At 45.7% G+C, this 21,316-nt stretch overlaps 1 protein-coding gene across 2 annotated transcripts; it reads right to left on the bottom strand.

The window, feature by feature from the left end:
• Window positions 1-9,336: 9,336 nt before the first annotated feature.
• On the bottom strand, window positions 9,337-13,398 carry CUNH3orf30 (chromosome unknown C3orf30 homolog). Of its 2 annotated transcripts, none has more exons than XM_017814722.1 (5): window positions 13,244-13,398; window positions 11,744-12,197; window positions 11,405-11,467; window positions 10,632-10,696; window positions 9,337-9,566 (listed from the first exon to the last, which is right to left on the bottom strand). In XM_017814722.1, the coding sequence occupies exons 2-5, from the start codon at window positions 11,900-11,902 to the stop codon at window positions 9,554-9,556; spliced, it is 300 nt and encodes a 99-aa protein (XP_017670211.1). In that variant the 5' UTR covers window positions 11,903-12,197; window positions 13,244-13,398; the 3' UTR covers window positions 9,337-9,553. The 2 variants fall into 2 exon arrangements, with proteins under 2 accessions (XP_017670211.1, XP_017670213.1); XM_017814724.1 differs by lacking the exon at window positions 13,244-13,398 and adding an exon at window positions 12,915-12,974.
• Between the last annotated feature and the right edge of the window lie 7,918 nt (window positions 13,399-21,316).

Below are 21,316 nucleotides of genomic sequence, written 5' to 3'. Positions count from 1 at the left end.
CAAAGTGCAGAATTGAGAGTGAAGACACACAGTCATTTGGGATTTCATCTGGAGGGACAGTCAGATGCTGAGGCCACAGCCTGCCCTATTTTCAGATAGAGGTGGAAAATGAAATTTTTCAGATCTATCACTTGGCTACTGCAATGTGCTCTGTGGGTGACTGGGCAATGTGAGAACATGCCTGTCATGAAGTATGCTGTATTTATTCAAAATTGTCATGGAAGGCATGCTGGAGGATGCCCAAAGTTGCTGAAAAGGGCTGATTAGATGTTGTGGGTAATTCCAGTGGGTTGGCCCCATTCCTCACCTCTAAGAATACTTTTTCACCTTCCTGAATCCTTTGAATTTCTTTTCTTCATACCATGGAAATAATGGTTTAAGACTGAGAGAATGTGAGAGGGTGGATTTAGGAAGGGAGAGAGCACACAGAGAGGAAAAGGAGCTTATGGTCAAAGTAGTAGATTGCCAGGAGTCATTTCTGTGACTGTCTCATGTCAGCATCATGGTGGAGCCACTCCCATCCATGAACAGGAGGCTCCTGACTGGATTTGCAATGTTGCATGGGAAGATCAGATCTCATGGTTGAGGAAGAGGACTTAAGAAATCCTGCACCCCCAGCAGTGCAGCTTCAGCGTTGGCCAAACCCATGCACCCATATGCAGGTTCAGCTTGATCAGCACTGCCTGTTTGTCCCAGGGAGAGGGGCTTTTTTGATGATCGCCCCTCCAGCACACGGTGGCAGTGCATGGCAGCCCTGCTGGGAGTGAAGCCAAGCATCCCTGCTGCAGCAAGCTGCAAAGGTGCTGCCCACGAGTTGAGGGGCTGCTGCCTTTCCTGGCAGAGTCCCAACCTCACCGGCAACCTCCTCCTGAGGGCACTGCTCCCTGTGGCTGCAGCCCCAGTTCCTGCCACCCAGCTCTGCTCCTGCATTCCTGCGAGGGCTGCAAACAGCTGCTTCCCAGTCCGCAGTTTGACCTTCCTTCCCTGGGCCAGATTTGGGTTTGAGGCTCGTGCCTACCACCCAAGCCCTACACGTGCCATGGCCAGGAGCCAGCTCCTCCCAGGAGAAGAAGGGAATTCCTCATGTCTGCCTCCTCTCCCATCTCAATGCATCTGCATGGGGGGGTGAGGATGTGGGCTGTGGGGGACAGATGTCCGTTGTGCCCCTCAGTTTGCAGCTGGCCTGGCCTCCTGCCAGGCTCGCCTCCTGCCTCCCCAGTTGAGTTGTGTCTTTTGCTGCAGCTACTTCCCTCTTCTGGCAAATTTTTGCCCTTTTTTTCCCACTTTTATAACTCTCAGTCTCAAGAGAGAGGAATAACTGTGGGGTGCAGAGAATAAATAAGTGAACACCACCTAGTGAGATCAGGGGAGAGCAACTCTGTCTCTGAAATTGTTTACCAAACAGTGCTGAGTGTGGGGAGACAAATGGCATACGGTTAGCAACAATCATGGGCTAATTATAGTGGGTTAGAATAAACCACCGGGTCACTGGGCTGGCCACCCCAGCTAAACCTGCAAACATATAGGCTGAAAAGCCCAACTGTATGTATATATTTAGTATAATGTGGAATGCGGTAAGTAACTTCTTTCTAAAACTTAGATATCTTGGTGAAAGAGTGTTACAGAGAACAAGCATCGTTGTGACGCTGGTAATCCTGGTGTTTTGCATTTAGCAATGAATATGGCATTGCACTCCTCATTCCTAAAGAGAGAGTTATAAGGCACACTCTCAAGAATTGGTTTTTTTTAATATTTTGGGGAAGGAAAGGGACACACCATATTTTTCTAATTTTGTAGGGTAGCTTTATTAATGAGCTTATAACCGTGCCTGTATTTTGGTGTCATTAAGACTCGCAATTTTGGGTGGTTGCATAAAGCCTGAGCTACTGGAATCATGAGATTGCATGAAAATCTGTACTTTCAGCCTTTCAGAAGAGACTGTTTCTCCTGACACGTGAGCAAGCAGAAAGAACGACTTGGAGGAAGCTACTCTGTGTGGTAAAGAACTGAGTTAAGGCAGGGAACTGCTTCCCCAGGGACTTTTGGGCTAGTGCATATAGTGATATTTGCATGCGTGGATAAAGGCAGTAACAAATTAGTCTTGGTACCCCACTGCTAACAATTAGACCAGCTGCTTAGGTTCCCTACCTCAGTGGTCTCAACCCAAAAGCTTAGAGAAGCAGTGGATGTATATAAAGGTTAATCTCTATTGGATGCTACTACTGTTAATAAAGAAGACCCTTAGGGTGCCTTCTTGCACATACTGAGGGAGATTTAGGCTCTAAATCTCACTGTAAGGATGCCTCTTTTACTCTGCTGACTATGAAAGAAACTCATAGGAGAGCCTCAACACAGGCCTGAGGCTAATTTCTGCAAAGGAAAACACAGACCAAAATATCTGCATCTTAGAGTAGCTGATCTCACCTGTTTTTCAGCAGCCTACAGGTCACATTTTTGTACACGCAGAGAGCAGATGATAAAACACGCATGGAGGAGCCTGACGTCAAGCCCTGCCCTGACTCCCCTCCCACTGGCAGGAGTTTCTCCTGGCAGGGAAAGGGAGCCAAGCCCTTCAAGAGTGATGCTCCTTAGCCAACACCCTTGATGGCATAAAAGTGCCAGTAAAGGAGCTGTGGCTTTCTTTTCAATCTCATCTTCCGATGAGATTGATGAGGGCAGGCAGCTCACTCTGAACAGGAGCCTGACCAGAGGGAATCATAGAATGGTTTGGATTGGAAGGAACCTTAAAGATCATGTAGTTCTGACCCCTCTGCCATGGGCAGGGATGCCACTCACTAGATCAGGTTGTTCAGGACCCCATCCAGCCTGGCCTTGAACACTTTCAGGGATGGGGCATCCACAACTTTTCTGGGCAATCTGTTCCAGTGCTTCACCACCCTCTGAGTAAAGAATTTTTTCCTGACATCTAATATAAACCTTTCAGTTTAATACTACTGCCCCTTGTCCTATAATTATCTGTCTGTATAAAAAATCCCTCTCCCTTCTTTTTATAAGCACACTTGAGGTACTGGAAGGCCACAATGAGGTCTCCCCTAAGCCTTCCCTTCTCCAGTTTGACCAGTCTCAGCTCTCTCAGCCTGTCTTCATAGGTGAAGTGCTCACAGGGAAGGCTCACAGGAGGAGAGAAATCTCATTGTGTCTTGGCAAAGGATTGTCTGGGATTTGCAAGGAAATCTCTAACAGAAGAAAAGACTTTTGAGAAGATAGACATTTTCTGCTTGTGTTTTAAAAAGCTGACAATGTCCAGGGAAGGTCTGCTAGATAGTGTCTCTGTATTGCTCTTGGTTATGAATTTGAGGGCTTCCTGGCCTCTAAAAGACTGCATATGTCAGTGTCAATATATCCATTAGGATGTGGTCCCTGCTACCAAATGGCCTTGGCACTGTGATGGTCCTTTGCTACTGCTGGTTCAGTCGAGTTTCATCTAACAGACTGGGAACAAGCTGTTCTGTCTGGACCTAGTGACTGCATTGTTCTTTCTTATGGTTAAAAACCTCTTCTCCAAAATTCTGTGTGTCAGTCATGAGCCACAACATGCTCAAAAGAAGCAGTCTTTACTGCTTGTTTGCAAGGGGCCAAAGAAATCCATTCACATAATCGATTCCATCCTATTATTGAAGGGTGTTTTGGGATATCTCATTCCTCCCAAATCCATCCTAATGGAGCTAATGCCTCCTCTGCATTAGCTGCCTCTGATGTGGGAGGCTGTAAGGGGCTGGCTGTGGAGCACTGCCATCTACATATGGTTGGCTGTCACTATCCAGTTTCCAACACGCTTGCTGCAAGCCTATGTCTCATTTATCTCAGCATCTCCGCCATCCACCTTGTCAAAGGGCTGGAGCACCCAAGGGAAAGAGGGAGGACAGTCAACTGAAAGCTGCATCACAAGAGTCTTGGCAGTATGAGGAAAGGGCAGTAGCAGAGGGGTGTTGGCTGGTGCAATACTGGGATGGAAATAAATAGTATGCACGCCTTGGGCAAGTTTATAGTGCTCCTGGGTGACAGCCTCTGCCTTGGCAAGGGTGTGGTTGATGTCTAACACCAACTCATTGCTTTGACAGGACTGTAGGCACTGTCCAATATTCTTCCTCTGAAACTCTCTTAAGGTTTCAGTAAGTAACTGGAAACTTCCCTGAGACCCTTCCATGCACCTGGGGTTTGACTCAGTCAAACCGGTACTCAGCTGCACCTGAGTTTTAGTTTCAGGTGGGGGATGGATGCGGTTGTGCTTTGGGCAATTCAGACCTTTTACATGGACCGTTTCTTCTCTACTTGTAGCTGCTCCATGGCTGGACATAAACTCTTCGAATTAGTCCCCCTGCCTCTTAAAAGCCTTTAGAGAAGGCTCAGTCGGTCTGTGCTGCCCTCTCATGGGCACACATAGGAAAGGTTACGTTTCACTCTGTTTCAAGATGCTTTTTAACCTGCTATTCAAGAGCCGTTTTTTCACACGTGACTTCTGAAAAGCCACTAAGGCTTAGAACAACTTCTAAGAGGTGTATGAAATGTAGCTACAAAACGTGATTCTGTTAGTTGTGCTGGACCCTGCTTAGCTCTTACATTTTTAAAGTGCTTTTCTCTTCATTTGGAAACATTTAGACGCCTAACAATGCAAAATGTAGGGAGCTGTTGCTCTCAACAGTTGGCTGAGTTTCTACTATATGCACTCCTATCTGCCATACCAAACACGTATTGGCATCATGGCACCATACTACAGTCAAGGAGTCTCTCAAGATATCTCTCTTATCCTACCAAGGATTCAAACCACAGGGCCAAAAGCTGGGTTATCCGGTGGGCAATACTTGCTTTCAATACTGTGGGGTTTCAGCAAACTGGCAATGCTGCCCTCCCCTGAATCTCCTTGCAGGGAGGCAGGATATTATGCTAGACCCAAGGGGATACTTAAACAATAGCGGGATAGGGCCAGCATCGTTCTGCTCCTCAAAGGGACTGTGATGTTTGTTCATGGTGTTTATGTAACTTTGAGCCACTGTTAAAAATCTTTGGGTCTCTGACCATTTGTCTGAATGTAATACAGCCTTCTCCCTAACGTCGACTCATCTGTCTGAACACCAAAAGCTCCTCAGGGTGGAAACTGTTTTTCTTCAAGGGCTGGTATGACATGCATTTTTCTCATTAACAAACTATTGTGCTCTTACACATGCCTGTATACACCTCTGTTTCCTGTTTTATGCTAGAAGGAAAGTTGGGGGACAGGAAGGAGGAAGGACAGAGGTCATCTCTTTTTCCTACAAATTCCCTAACCCTAATATAGATCCTTCCTCCTAGTTAATAATAAGGATTTTAAAGGTTGGACCAGGTCATTCCAAATAAGGCATTTGCCTCAAAGTCTTGCAAGTTTATAGTGAATTTTTTATGGCCAGTGTAAATGGAGAGCTGCACTCCCTTAGCTACAGTGCCTTCCTTTTTTGATAGCCATGCACCTTTGTAAGTCCAGCTCTATGTAGTTCCAAGTTCCTCCATCTCTTGCCACTTTAATGAGTGACAACAAAAAAGATGCTTATTTTTGGTCTCAAAGTAACAATGTAAAAAAGCAAATGAGTCCATCTCATAATTCATTTCTTCCATGGTATTATTTCACTGCAGTTTATGAAAGTACACCAGCGGTTTCTCCTATTTTCTGCACTGGAAGATAGAAAGTTTACCCCAGACTCCTCGATGAATAAGCCAAAGAGATGTCTTTCCTAGTGCCTGAAAGCAGCAAGGTCTGACAAAGGAGGGTGAGCTCTTCCCACTTGTGAGAGGAGTTGCATGGGAATTGAGATGATAACCTTAAGGGGGAAAGGAAGCGCCATTCTCCTAATTCATACCAGCTGTTTCTAAAACAGACCAACTACTGCAGTGTCTGCAGTTAGTTTCCAGTGTTGAATTATGTATATAGAAATCTCTTGCATCTGCTTTGCCTAAATTCATCTGTTCTGCAGTGACACTCCAACCCGCCAGCTTTCCCCAGGAGAAGATGAGTGTTCATCCAATCCATGTCACCCCAACAACTCAAAGTTCTCCTTTTCATTTTTATATGTTGAGCTATGGCCATGAACTTTTGGTGGTGCTGCTACTACATCAGTTCTGTCCATGAGGACAGTCCCAAAAAACGGAATGCAGCCATGGATATTAATGCCTGACCTTCAGGGAATGTTTCTTCATTTTCTTCTCCATTTCCTCTGGCTGAAAGAATGGTCAAGAGCAGATTTCCCTTGAATACAACTCAAAGGCATGTCAGATAGGGTTTGATCAATTTGCCCTGGTGTATTCCTTTCCAAGCTCTTCCACATTCTCCAGTCTTCAGCTGGAGCTTTCTCTTGAGCTCTTTGTCGGACTTTACCCAGAGGTTAATTTCTTCCATTTCAGACATGAAAGCCCTCAATAGTTGTTGCTGCCTAAAAGTTTCACATGATTGTGAAACTTTGAAATCAGTGGCATTAAACTAGCTTGAAGTTGGTGTTATGTAGCAATGATTCATATCCAATGAGTCACAATGAAATGTCTCATGCTATAAGCAGCCGGCCATTGAAAAATGTGCTCTCCACCTAACTAAGAAGCGGAGCAGAGTCTGTGTGAACTTTTCAAAAGGATCTTTAATCAGCTGTTGCAACATTGGGGTTTTTTTGCATTGGTTAGAAGCAATACATAGGCAACTTTAGTATTGCTTGGTGCATCTGAGTAACGTTAACTTCCATACAGAGATGGCAGAAAAAGAAACTGATGTTTTCATCCAAGAGACCTATTTCACAGTGATTACACTTTCCTTCTTACTGCTCCTCTGCATCCTGCTTCTGGAGTACAAGGTTCACAACAGAAACATTCTATGGGCCATAAGGTCACGCCATTTGGCAGATGAATTGGATGTCACGCTTCTGTGCCTGTCCATAGGTCGGCAAAAAAAAGATCTGTTCCTTCAAAATAATGTACTTTCTTGGTGTCCAGCTCATATTGAGGAGTAATCATCCTTGGGAACTACAAATTACCTCCAACTTCCACGCTTTTCACTCTATGACCTATCCTTATCCATTAGAAGCACACAGCAACACACAGGTGTGAGTAAAAAAAACCACAAACCACCCTTTTCAAAAGAATGTACTTCAGTGCACAGACATCTCCCTTGTGGAGAGGAAAAAGAGCAAACAACAGATGTTAGTCACGTTGCTTGGCACACTCTGGAGAGCATTCAAATATACTGTGACTAGTGTGCTATAAGGACTTATATGGAATAGTTTCAGTTACACACAATGAACTGCTAATTCCTTCAGAGCACTCAAGGCAAGAAATTTAATGACAGTTTAGTGTCATGTTGATAAATGTCCACTTATGAAGAAGAAATAAGGATCCAATGGTTTGAGAAATAAATTATGGAAAAGGGGCAGTCACTCTGGAATTAAGACTACAGTAAAAGTTTCCATTTGAAATCTAACTTGCCTCCTTGCCACAGGAAAGCCTTCTTATACACAAACAGCAGTGCTTTACTATGAAGTAGAATTTTTCTAGGACTAAAGTATTTTTCAGAAGAACTGTGAAGCAAATAAAAAAGCATAGCTGGGTGACACTAGCTTAAACACAATAATCTGCCAACATTCTGGAGAATGCTTTTTTGTTTTCATAAAATTAAGTTCCTGAGCTTCTTTTTGCCTGAAAAACTGCAATTCAAAATACAATTCAATCATCTGAGAGGCTCAAGGTGAAGGAAGTGACATTTCTCCTCAGCTCATGTTATGTTCCCCAAGATTTCTGGTCAAAGCCCTTGCTCAGAGCTGATCAACTCCCTCTAAGTCAGTGAAAGCTGAAGGATTGTCCTCAGCCTACTGTCTTCCTCAGTCTCTTGCCATTTACACGTGACAAATCTAGGCCCGAAGAGCTGTCCTGAGTACAGCCTCATTCATCTCTATACAACTGCTGGTCCCCAAAGGAGAGTGACCTCTCCTCTGAGGAGAGAAATGAACAGAAAACACTGTTTCTGTTTCACTTTTCTGAGAAGCAGAAAAGACAGATGCTCTATCTTATGTGCAATGGGAAGACTTCTTGCTACCACACAGAAACTTTGCTGGCATGAGATAAGGTAGCCGGGCCACCAAAGGAAAATTTTGGCCCTGAGTTTGCTGAGGAACACTGGGTAGGGCCTCTCTTTCAAATTTTCTGTCACTTGTAAGAAGACTGCTTTCCAGTTCATTTCAACCTACATGAAAGAGGGATTAAGGATCTTTCCTTGCATAACTCCCTTAATCATGACATGAAGTTGAAGGCATACACTTATAGTCTGAGAACATATTACAAGTCAAAAGCTTTTCATTAGTAAAACAGAACAACAAAATACAATACACAAATGACAAAAGCAGGAAACACACAGTTAAGGCTGTACTCAATCCTGTACCCCAGTCCTGTTCTACAACATAATTTAAAGACATTCCAACTACTCCATCTTCTGTGACAACATGATGACAAATGACCATAGAGATGAGAAGGCTTCAGCCACTGTCTTCATCTTCCACATGTTTTCTGTTTCACAGAGATACGTTAGGACAGGGCATATATACACAGGGCTGCTTACAAACTCTTGATCAAAAATACATCAGGCTGAAAAACAATCTCAGTGTCTGATTCTTCCAGTTGCCAAGGATAGGTAGGGATTTCCAAAGCATCTCACCACTTCAGTGGGACCTAGATGCCTAAGTCTACACCTCATGGCTAGGCTTCGTGAACGAAGATTTAGGAAGGCTCTACCCACATTTGTTACAAGCACGCTGGTGGCTAATGAGGCCAATATGAGATAGACATATCCGATTGCAAAAGGCACAGCAGAAAGACTCCTTAGGTGGTCTATTCTGCAAGACACGATTCTTTCTGCGTTGTCTTTTCTCGAGAGTGATCCTGTGTGTGTTCTCAAAGGAAACAGCAGAATTATAGATAGTGTGTCTCCAGGCCTCCTGATTGGAGGCCAGAGTAGACCAGTTATGTTGATCAATATGGCCAAGGCTGAGATGTTGTTTCAGGGAGTCCTTGTATCTTTTCTTCGGGGCTCCTCTCTTGCGGCAGCCGGTGGCAAGTTCACCATAGAGCAGGATCTTAGGGAGGCGGTGGTCCTTCATCCTTGAGACATGCCCTGCCCAGTGCAGCTGTGTTCTCAGCAACATGGCCTCAATGCTTGTTCTTACAAAACCAACAAAGATTGAATCTGAATCTTGAGCCACCCCTAGGCTCAAAATAACCTTAAAAACCTCCCTGCTCTAAGAATGATGGGTGCTTACCTACCTTTAACCTGGAAACATATGAGTTACTGATTTTATTTTTTTTTTTCAGAACCTTAGATAAAAAAGAAACTCTTCTCAGACATGGAATTTGTATGTCAAATACTTGCTTCTGTTATTCCCAGACTTTCTGGGCCCAAGCTGTGCTGCAGAGAATCACACAACCTAATCATCAGACTTTTAGCTAAAAATAGATAGATGAAGTTTCTATGGCGTTCTCTTCATAGTCATAGAGACAGTCATTTGGGAATACATTGCCATCCATCAGGAAATTAGAGCACTTGCCTAAAAAAGAGAAAAGCCTAGTGACAAAAAAAAACACTATCTGGCATCTACTGCACATACACAATACATGAAGCCAAAACAATAGTATGCTCTGTTGCACATATTCAATAATCTTCAGGCAAGATACAAAAAAAAGAAAGACAAAGTTTCTTGTCGGGGTGGAAACAGACACTTGGATGGTATGAAAATGAGAACTGTGTTTTAAGAATCAAAAGCATCTCAAATGACGTGTTTGCGAAATGTACCTCGACTCTGATGAATTTCCTGAACTACCAGTGCTTGGTTTTGATTTGTTTAGTTTTATTCACCTCCCACATTCCTGAGGGACAATGTTTTCTGAAGCTATTAAGGGTGTGTGCAACTGTTGCTTTACTGTTTTTGTTATCAAGATATACACTGTACTTGCAATGATACAAGTAAGGCAACCCCAAGAAGCAGAGTGATTGGTACCCAACAGGGATGATTAAGGGTGTGACAGCTGCACTCAGTGTGTGGAAGAGGCAGAAGACAGCTTCTTGCATCAGAGGAGCTCTGGGGCCAGTGGGAAAGCCCAGACCCAGCCCATCAAAGTATTAGATGGGCACTGGTGCTGCTGCATAGCTGCACAGCTGTGTGCCACCAATGCAGCAGGAAAAAAAGAAAGGGTTGTGGGTTTTCCAGGGCTGCTCTTAAATTCTACTTGCTTTTGTGCTTGTGTTGTCTGAGCTGTGGGATTTCTCTGCATGGAAAAGCAGAGTCTAGGAGTGGCCTAAACATGGGACTTATGCATTTGTATGCACAGACCACATAGGAGTTCAGCAGACCTGCCTCTTCAAGGTGTGCCATATGTGCATGCAGGTCCATGCACACTTAGATCTGAGTTTGTGATTCCATACCAATATTTGGTTGCAGGATTTAAACCCAAGGGGAAGCAGAAGCATACAGAACAGGGAAAACATGAAAGACAGATACACCCAGACCTTTTCCAAGTTATTGCCAATGACTACAAAAGCATGATGCAATATCACAATAGCAAGGTCAGTAGGGCCCAAAAGGAGTGTGCAGGCCTCTTCTAGAAACACCTACACATCTTTGTTCTCCTCTGATATTCTCTCCATTTCTGCCTGCCTGGCTTCTATCATAGACTGCACCTGGACAAAGGAAAAGGAAAAGGGTCATTTGGGAGCTTATTTCCTCATACACTGGTGCCCAGAACTGCCTTGCCATTCCTCTGCAGGTTTTGTGTTCAGTACGCCATGAACCCAGCAGCAAACCACAAAGATGGTGCTTTTCCTGACTGACTAGAGGGCAATGAAGGAAAAGACTCACTCTCTTTCTCTGTCTACTTTCTTTTCTCTAACCTCCTCCTTTTCCCAAGAAGCAACCCATACTTCTACTCACTCCTAAACTATTGTCTAATTTGACTGACTTTGAATTAGCTGTGTTTTAATACCCTGCAGGATCAGCAGAGACAGCTCTCCTGAATAGAGGTGTGTGGGCAAAAAAGTGTTCCCTCCCAGTCTAGGATAGAGGTAGCTGGGGAAGGGTCACAGAGGGGCCCTATATCTGTCCTTAAGCTTCCCTCATTCCTCAGGTAACTCCAGGGCACATTTAGCCCATCCTTCCCCCAAACTGAACTCTTCACCCACACTCTCGTACCTTCTCTCCCTCTCCTTTTGGAGCACACGTGGCCCCTTGCATCCCAAGCACTCTGCTCCTGCCCTGTGCTTTTCCTCTTCCCAAGACATACAGTGAGAGAAACAGTCCTGGCTTGACCCTGACTTTGGTGTGCTCAGCAAAGCTGGCTTTCTGTTGTGGCCCTAACAGGCAGTCCCCACTGAGCCTCAGCAAGACCATACCTCCATCAGTATGAACTGCAAGGGGTCATCAGGTTTAGAGTACACCAATTTTTCTGTGATCTCCTGAGACAGAGACAGACAGAAGAAAAGAATTACTGATCATTGGGTAGGTGGGTGGCTGCACTTTCTGCTCTAACACTATCTGCATTTTAAAAAGCAAGCATCTCTTTCAAACCTCAAAGATGATCAAGGGTCCTTTTCTACTGCTTTTCCTAAGTTTACACTTAGGAATGCACAAGGACAAGGAGGGATCTGGGGAAGGGATAATTTGGCTCAAGCTAACTTTAGGCCAAGCTTCTCATCTAAGCTTCTGGAAAGAGAAGGAAATATATATTTCACCTGAAATATCTGCATAATGTTATGTTTCTCCACATAATCGATGGACATTTGATAGGCATTTTCAAATATCGTTGGCTCTGGTGTTTCATATGCAGTCTCTGCTGCTGCTGCTGCAGCCTCAGATGTGTTACCATCCTGTGTGGAGTCAGACATGTACATCTTGACTTCAAAACTTGACAGTTCACCCACAGATGATCTGATCTCAGGTGAGCTTTCCCTGGATGTGGACTATTCAATGACCGGTAACTGATCCTCAGAACCTGGTAGTTTCTTAATAATCAGCTCGTCTGCAGACACTGGCAATTCCACTGCAGATAGCTGGTGTTTTAAACCCAGGTAAGTCATCCAGTGATGGTGGGGATTCAACTACAGGTGTCTGGTCCTCAGATGATTCAGCAGGTGACGGTATGCTAGATTCTTCCACTTTGGATTCTGAATGATTGTTGTGCTCTTGCTAAAATATTTAACAAATAAAGAACAAAGAATATTTTAAACATGCATCTCCACAGATCAGATACATCACATTACTGTAACTTTCTGCAAATATACTGCAACCCCTCTTAAAACAGGCACTAATAGGCTTTAATTTCTGTGACTGGCCCCACCTGCACCTTCTGCATGATCCCAGGAACTCCATTTAAGCTCAGGTTCAGAACTTGTCTGTGCCTGATCCTCACTTACTAACTAGTTGTCCTAGGGGGACTCTATAAGTATGTATTGTAGGTAGTTCTGTTTCTATGGAAGTCTCTTGGATGGATCCCAGACCCGATTCATGACCTTTCCTTGCCTGGGGCCGTCGGTGATCCCTCTTACCAGCAACCTGGCTGTGCTGGGGTTGCCCTCAGCTCCCGGCTCCTCTCCCTGCCTGACACAGTCCCAGTCTTGCTCCCTGGCAGCAAGCCACCGAAATTTGTGTTGGCTTCACCCATTCCCTCCTTGAGCAGCTGGCTGCGGGCTGTGCTGTATCCATGCCCTGCTCTCCCATTCCCAGATCTGTGACTGAGCGCAGGCAGAGTCCTGCCCGGTTTCTCCCTCCCGTTCCAAACCCGCCCGGGACAGGAGGCAGCAGCCACAGCTGCTCCAAGGTTTTGGGGGTCTTGGTGACAGCAGCGTTGTCTGAAGCCATCCCTGCAATTGGAAAGGGGGCGTTGAGCCTGGGGACAAAAGATACCGGGCGCTCGGCGAGGAAGCTGCTCGGGGGCAGCGCGGGTCGGTGTAGCCCGGGAATCACAGAATCACAGAATCACAGAATCAGCCGGGTTGGAAAGGACCTCTGAGATCATCAAGTCCAACCCTTGATCCACTACCGCCGTGGTTACTAGACCATGGCACTAAGTGCCACATCCAGACTCATCTTAAAAACCTCCAGGGACGGAGAATCCACCACTTCCCTGGGCAGCCCACTCCAATGCCTGATCACCCTCTCTGCAAAGAATTTCTTCCTAATATCCAACCCAAAACTCCCCCGGCAGAGCTTAAGACCATGCCCTTTTGTCTTACTGATAGCTGCCTGGGAGAAGGCGATTGCCGGGGCCGGGGCTCTCCCTCAGCTGCCCCCGGGTCCGCAGGGCAAGGCAGGGGCCGCTTCGCCCCCGCCCGCCCTTTTGCTGCTCGTCACTGGCCGTGGGGGGGGGGGGGGGGGGGGGGGGGGCGGTGCGAGACGCCGGGGCGGTTGCCGGGGAAACCGCCGTCACGTGTGTGGGTGGGCGGTGCCGCCGGGTCACGTGGGCGGCGGGTGCCGCGCGGCCATGTTGGGTCAGGGCGGAAGCGGCGGGGGGAGAGGGAAGGGCGGGTGGCGGGTGAGGAAATTCCAGAATCCCAGAATCAGTCAGGTTGGAAGAGACCTCTGAGAGCATCGAGTCCAACCTGCGACGGAACACCACCATGTCAACTACACCATGGCACTAAGTGCCCGTCTGGTCTTTCCTTAAGCAGCACCAGGGATGGTGACCCCATCACCTTCCTGGATAAGCCCATTGCAATGTCTAATCACCCTTTATGTGAAGAACTTCGGTCTAATATCCAAACTGAACCTCCCCTGGTGCAGCTGCCATCCTCTCATCCTGTCACTAGCTGCCTGGAAGAAGAGACTGATGCCCACATGGCTACAACCTCCTTTCAGGCAGTTGTAGAGACCGATGAGGTTCCCCCCTGAGCATCCTTTTCTCCAGGCTAAACAACCCCAGTTCCCTCAGACACTCCTCATAGGACTTGCGCCAGACTCTTTCAGCTTTGTTGCCTCTCTCTGGATTTGCTCCAGCACCAAAATGTCCTTCCTGTAGCGAGGGGCCCAGAACTGGACACAGGACTCGAGGTGTGGCCTCACCAGTGCCCAAGACAGGGGGACAATCAATGCCCTAGTCCTGCTGGCCACACTGTTGCTGATCCAGGCCAGGATGCTGTTGTTGGAAGTGCCTAGCCCTGGCCCTGGTCGTGGCACTAACTCTGGTCCTGGTCTTGGTTCTGCTTTTGATCCTGGCAGCCGCCACCTTGCCTGTGTTATTGTTCCCCTCGAAGCAGCCAGAGAGGTTTCTCAGTGTGTGCCAGAGCCAGAGAACCGTCTGTGGGGCCTCCCTTGGCACAGAGAAGGGCAGGGAGGTTGCCCATAGCCCAGCCTGCCACTGGCCTTCTGTTCTACAAGGAGCTGAGATACTTCACTGGGAGTTCCAGTGTCCTTTTGACATTCCCACGTTCATATGAGGGATTCAGGAAAGCCCAGGGAAGCCATTTGCTGCTGTTGGCCCTGTTAATAATTGCCATGGTAGTGAGGAAGCCTGGAGGAGAAGGGCAGAGAAAAGCTGTGCATGGAGGGGCAGATGGAAAAAGACATGTCAAATAGCTCATAAAGGGAAGCAGGGAAGGAAGAGGTGGGGTAGTAGAGTGCCAAGAGAAATATTTACATGTGCATTCATGTGAGAGGTACTTTCTTCTCAGTTTTACACGGACACAGACAGTTGGTGTGCTGCGTGATGAACTTCGTCAGAAAAAGCAAATAAACAGATTGCCAGTTTCCCCCAAAGAGGACATGAAAGGAATAGAGATAAAAGCTGTGCTAGGTTACTACAGTAACCAGCTTTTGACATATTCTGGTTCTTGCAAGAGCTGGGATTGAAACGAATGGCTGAAACTGCCATGGGGGCTTATGTGGGGTGAGAGGGAGAGAAATATAGGACTTCGAAAGCTGTTCTAAACATACAGATGTCACTTCCATTCAGAGCAGCTCAGTTTGTGTGTGTTTTTCAGGGTATGCTGTTGAGCTTTTAAGATGAACAGTTGCCCCACTGCTCCAGTACAGGTTTATGACAGTGCTGTCCATCTCCTCAACCACACTGACCACTCAGTTCATCTTGCAGTGGAGCACAGCTGTTTGCACTCATGGGATGCCAGGTCATTACTTGAGTCCCCTGAGCCTATCTGGCCTCTCCCACTTTGCCATGTGACTGTGATGGTTCCGGACAGCATGGGACTTCTGGCTCTTTGAGTGTGAAGGTTTTTTTTGGTCTGTGTTCACTTGGGAAGATCTTGAAAGATTCTGGGTAAAATTGGTAAAATCACTGAAGGGTCTTAGGCAGTTGGGTGGGTGGACTTTCAGGGAGATTTCAGGATTTAACTCCTTCAATCTCCACTGATTATCCAATCCTCACATGATGGGAGAGGGTACAGCATGCTGTCTGGTGTTCGGGGTTGTCAGTCTTTGATTAGTGGACCCTGCCATATTTCCTCTAGGAGTTGTGGACCAACAGATCAGGCTTGTGTTTGCAAGTAGAATATTCACTGGTTAGTCTTCTATGCCCCTTAAAAATACTCTGATTGTTCTGCAATGACCTGTGCAGTTATAAACCCACATTTGCAACACTTATAGCTTTGAAGACTCTTGTAACTGTCAAGAAGTTTTTGCTTGATGAGGTTTTGCAGCCAGTCTAGAAACTTAAGACAACAACATCCAGAAAGACTTGAGGTATGAGTTGAGATCTTCCCTGCCCTCTAGCTGGGTGTTTCTGCACTTGTAATGCTGTTTATCAAGGGTTTAAAAGGAAAGCTCTGAACAGTTACATCCTTGTCATACTTTATGGCGGTGGTGTTTGCTCTGGTAACTGCAGTTACAGTTTTATCTGAAGGACTCACCTTGATATTAAACTTGTGTATGTTGTGTGCTGAGCCATCCGAGTGCTGTGTTCTCCACAGCATGACTCCCTACAGAAGTTTTCCCATGGGTTTCTCCTCTCTGTCCTTTACTGGATGGGACTAAGCAGTTCTCAGCTGCCTGCTGGCTTCAAATAGTGTTGTGCTGTGGGTAAATCTAGAGCCCCGTGTGTTCCTTTCATCTGTGCCTCATTGGTAAACAGCAGATCTCTCCATTTCCAACCCCACTGCCTACTGCAGGGATCTGGCTGCTGGGACTGGAAAGCTAGGATTTTGCACAAGGAACTAAGATGAATGACTCTATTAAATAAACATCACTGCTCTGTTTATTCTTTCAAAAGAACAGATTACAAAAAGCAGAAGCTGCATTTTAAATGCATTAAAAATTCTGAGCAAAATAATGCCTTAAATACAATGCTCATGTAAGATAAATCACATGGCTTTTTTCTACCCGGGCACATGGAAAGCAAAAACGTATTATTATATCATTATTTATATGGCACCATATGCTAAGTCTGGAACTTAAAGACCTTGAAATAAATAAGAAAACACCAGCTGCAGATCAGCAATATGCTCCTTTATTGGGAGTCACTGTGTAACTGTGGCTATCATTCCTGCTGTTAAGTTAAAACTTAAATAAATTGTCAGAGAAATAAGATAGCCATTAGAGATTCAATGTCTGTCTCCTGAGGATGCTTCTTCTAACAGCTGTAACAAAGACCTGCTGCTGGTTTTGTCCTATCTCTGTAGTAACTCATTGCATTTGTCCCTGCAGTATCACACAATTGTTCAGTAGAGATGTTTGAGACATTCACTATAAATAATGTTGGTTAACAATGTGGCCCCTTTTGGGTTAATAAATTACGCTCAAACCACTCCTGAACCTCTTTGATTGGTTTCTTGCAAGTCTGCAGTGGAGAGTTGGAAGAAATCACTTTCCACAGTCTGTTTACTTTGAATATTTCTTCTTATTTTATTGAGCTATAAATATACATATATGATAGCCAAATCCTGAAAATGCCTGTCTAAAAGTCCTGTAGCTTCATCTGCTACTTTAAAATCATAACGAGATGCATGAGATGAAACATATTAGAAAATTAAATGCCATTGCTTAAGGGAGCAGAGGGCCTCAGTCAGCACCAGGCTGGGGAATTTGTTCCCCTCTGTTGTGCAGGAGCTGCTGTCGGGGCCCAGGCTGAGGGTCCTGGCTGGAGCAGTGAGCTCACCTGCTGCACAATCCACGAGGCTGCAGCAGCCCAGTCAATACCTGTGGCCATGGCCTCGAGGTTCCCGGCACGCTGTGATCCCGAGACTCTCTGACCTGTGGTTTTGCACCGTTGCAGACAGATGTAGTTAAAGCCTTCCTGAGGTCTGGTAAGCAAAGAGTAGCTTTGTGGCATGGAGCAATGATAAAAAAAAAAACCCAAACAGGCTGTGAGGAAGAGGCCTGGGGTCCTTGGTGAGACATCTCTGTGCATCCATGTGCTGACTGGTGACTCTGCATGGGTCATGTAGTTGCCCTGCACATTGGTTCCTTACCCGTGTGGTGGGGTAGTTGCTCTGCCCTCTGTCCAGGGTTTTTGAGAAAGTAACCACATTACAGCCTGGGAGGAAAGCAGGCCTAAGTGCAACAGAGTGGAGAAAGCCAGCTCCTGCATGAGGTAGAGAGGGCTGGGATACAAGGGGAAGAGAGGTGGCTGAGGCTGCCGGCTTACACCCGGACTGCTGCTGCACCAGCAGCCTTTGATGTGGGTCCGTTTTGGACAGCGACGTTGAGGAGGAGACTCCACCCAGGTGTTTGCATTTGTACAGGTGGCTCTGAGTGTTTGTGTGCAGACACCGTGCCAGAGCATACTGGCAAATCCAGCTCTTCCCTCATTACAGCCTCCTGCTCGGGCTCTGCCCGCATTTCCCAGCAGAGAGCAGCAGAGCTTCGTAGCTGCTCGCAGGGGCTCCGGGTGCCTCATCCTCCGAAGACCTTCTGGCAGCGCTTGCCTCCACAAAGCACAGCAGTAAACCTTCGCTGAGCTCGCAGGCACATGTCAAACTTGTCAAGAGAATTGGTGTGGGCAAACAGAAAATACATGCTCTCAATCCCAAAGATTCAGCGCTTTCCTGAAAACCAAGGTGTTCGTGAAATCAGAGAGACCTTTCTTGGGAAGATGTTCTCCCGATTGTCTTCGTGCTCAGTGCCAGAAGGGAGTGCCTCAAGTATGGCTTCAGAAGATGGGGAGATACCTGTAGCAGATTAAGCAAACCTCTTTCATAGATGACTGGCACAGATTAGGTAACCCCTTGAGGTCTTCTTCAGCTCAATCTTAGGCAGTGCAGGAAAGAAACATGTTGCTAGTTTCTATGTTTGTAAATATTTGTTTTGTGAACCTGCTGAGCCTACCTTAGTTTTAACCCTTTCTGTTAAAAATAAATTTTCAGCTGTCTCTTTCTTGTTCCCTCACTTTATAGTGTTACCATGAATGTTAGTGGTGATAAGGATGAATGAAAAAAAAAAAAGTGCGATACTGTTTCTTTGCCAAGGTGGCAAAACTAATTAATCTGTGTCTAATTTAGACAACATTCTCAAGAAAAACAAGACTTCGTTCCCAGTTTGGAAATTTACCTGCTGTTCCCATGGCATTTAAATAAGCCAAATTTGGGATTATACTGGAAGCGCCTCAGCAGTATTAACCAGGTCAGGAATTCTGTCTTTCCTTAATTGTCCCATTCTAATTCCTGAAACTATTATGATTTTATACTTTTCTCTTGGGAAATAATCATAGACCTTCTGGGAGGCCCAGTCCTTGTAAGGGAGAAGGTTTCAGTTAGATCCCACCTTCACATGGCACCAGAGGGAGAGGATGCTGTGTTCTGACTGAAGTCCACAGTGAATGTTCATCCTTCATCCAATCCTCTCCCCATCAGCTTTGAAACCCCTGAAGGAAGGAAGAGTCCAGGTGTGATGTTCACCTGAGCAAGTGGTGCCTGTGAAGGATGCTGGGGATAAGGACAGTAGCTGAGTAGTGAGAAGACTCAAGTTTGCCATTTTGCTCCACCTTGTGAATGCTGCCTTATTACTGTGCTCCCCTCAGCTGTGAACCCATCTCTTCCATTGGAACAGGGAGGCAGGCATGGTGCGGAACAGGATTTTGGAAGGCAAATGTGTCATGCAGTGACAGGAAGACCCTGGATAACCCTGCCAGTAGGTCCCTCTTGAAGAAGCTGTAATCTGCAGGTGGCTGTGGGTGGCTTTCTGCATTCCTCAAAGGCTTTTGTGGCCAGAGTATCCCCTCCATCCTCACTTACCCACACCTCCTCGTTTGGCCCATATGCCAAGCTGATTTAAAATGTGATGCAGACCACCTAAGCCCTGGGGTTGCTCGGTTGGCCTCCACAGTCTCCTGCCACTCTCCCTAGGTAGGATCTGTCCTTCTTTGTTGATGCAAATGGTGCTTTGTCTTCTGAATTGTAGCTGTACATGGGAAAGGTGCAATTAGCTGCTGCAAGGAGCTGGGCCCGTCTGCCTTCCCTTGTTTAACAGAGGCTTTAATTAAAGACCCCCTGATGCTAGAAAGGCACATTAATTATTCATCTGAAAACATTTACATAGAGTCCCCCGTTTCCCTTCTTCAATAAATTATCAACTTCATGTCTCCATAATTCATCGAAATGACTAAAAATACATTGTCTCAGCCTCCATCACCTCCCTTTTCACTTTGGCTTTGTCTGTTCCAACTGTGATGGGTTCAGTATTTTAATGTGAAGGTCTCCTACTGCTCTTAAGTAAAAAGGGAGGATGGCAGAAAAGGAGAGAGGGAGAGTGAAAGATTTGTCCCTGGATAGGAGTCATGCATATGGCAGTAATTTTTATTTTTTTCTTTCCCACACAACTGGCATGATCCTGAGGTTTGAAGAAGCTTTTTGACTATTTCTAATGAGGAAAAATCCACTGAGAGCAGGAGAAAATATGTTTCCAGGGGCCAAGGAGGCCTGGGTTTAGATGATTTCTATGCTCAGATGTAGACAGCCTGTGTAATCCTTAGCCCAGCAGTTAATCTCCCTGGGTTGCCTCTGTACCTCACCTGTAGACCAGGCCAGCAGTTCCCTATCTGCCTGGTAGAGAAATGCTGCTTTACCAATTATAAGCTGATCCAGCACAGGTGTTTGAAAGAGGAAAAGAACAGAGAAGCTTAGGCAGAGAGAGTTCTGCAGCAATTCCCGACAAAGATGTCACTGTGGGCACAACTGAGGGAAAATTCACTGCAAATAGTTTTTTCCATCACATTTCACTTAGTGACAAAGTGAACCATCACATAAGAGAGGAAAAAAATCAGTCCTCTGAGGGCTTTTTTACATGGAGAGTTAAGACAAATTAATGTGAGGTGTGAGTTAAAGTGCAGAAGTCTAAGTGCATTAAACCTCTGTGTGAGGGCTCTGATATAGAAGGAAAATGGCCTTGGTTCACTATGGTGACAATTAGACAAAAGCAAAGCAAGGTCACTTTTTCCCAAAATATCCACACAGGGCTCAACATACCGTAATTCATGTGTGCTCATTTCATATCTTTGGTAATTACCCTTAACTTTCATAATGTCCTAATCTGCAGGGCTTGGACAAATGTGCACTCCACCTGACTCTGAATAACTACTGCTCTCTGCAAAACCGGGAGCAGTCTTGATGCCTACAGAAGTCAGACCCGATGTGCTCTCCTGGGGGCAGAGGAAACCAGATGCTACAAAGGTGTGGTCTTCTAAGATGGTGTGTGAAGGGAGCAGTATGGATACCAACAACCTTCTTGGGGTGTGGTCAAAGAGGGCATTAGAGAACTAACCAGGAAAAGAGAGCGCTGACTCCAGAGAAGTTGGCCCACTTACCTTTAAAGATACGGGTTCAGTGTTTTTGGAAGTAAATATAAAGGTTTCTATTTTTGGACCTATGCACACACAGGATATGTGTGTCTTCGAATCTGAGACTAAAAATGGGATGGAACTGATTACAAAGAGAGTGATACACTTGTCTGAAGATTAACTCTGTTGAGTTCTGTGGTTTTTTCCTTTCCCTTGCCCTTGTTGCTGTTTTAGGTGGGCTGTCTTAGCTCAGCAGTGAATAGCATGGTGACAAAACCCCTGTCCAGGATGTGTCTAAACCTTGGGCGCTGAAGTCTTGGAGCCGAGAGACTAGAAAAAGCCCCTCTCACATCCAATACTTTGATTAAATTTACTAAGATATAAATATCATCTATTGCTTATCAATTAAATTATAGTTCAGACTACATTACTAAGGGATCTTAATTAACGCTCTTCTGGATATAAGAGAAACTCATCTTTGCAGGCATTAGTTAAAAGCTACCATCCTTCTCTTCCATCTAAGCAAATTGGATTAAAATTTTCTGTGTTGAAGTTTTTTAGCACTTACACTGTCTATGGAGACCCCTTA

Source organism: Lepidothrix coronata, unplaced genomic scaffold (assembly GCF_001604755.1).
Source record: "Lepidothrix coronata isolate B3197 unplaced genomic scaffold, Lepidothrix_coronata-1.0 Scaffold46, whole genome shotgun sequence".
NCBI classification, from domain to species: domain Eukaryota; kingdom Metazoa; phylum Chordata; class Aves; order Passeriformes; family Pipridae; genus Lepidothrix; species Lepidothrix coronata.
This window is presented reverse-complemented; position numbering and strand designations above follow the sequence as displayed.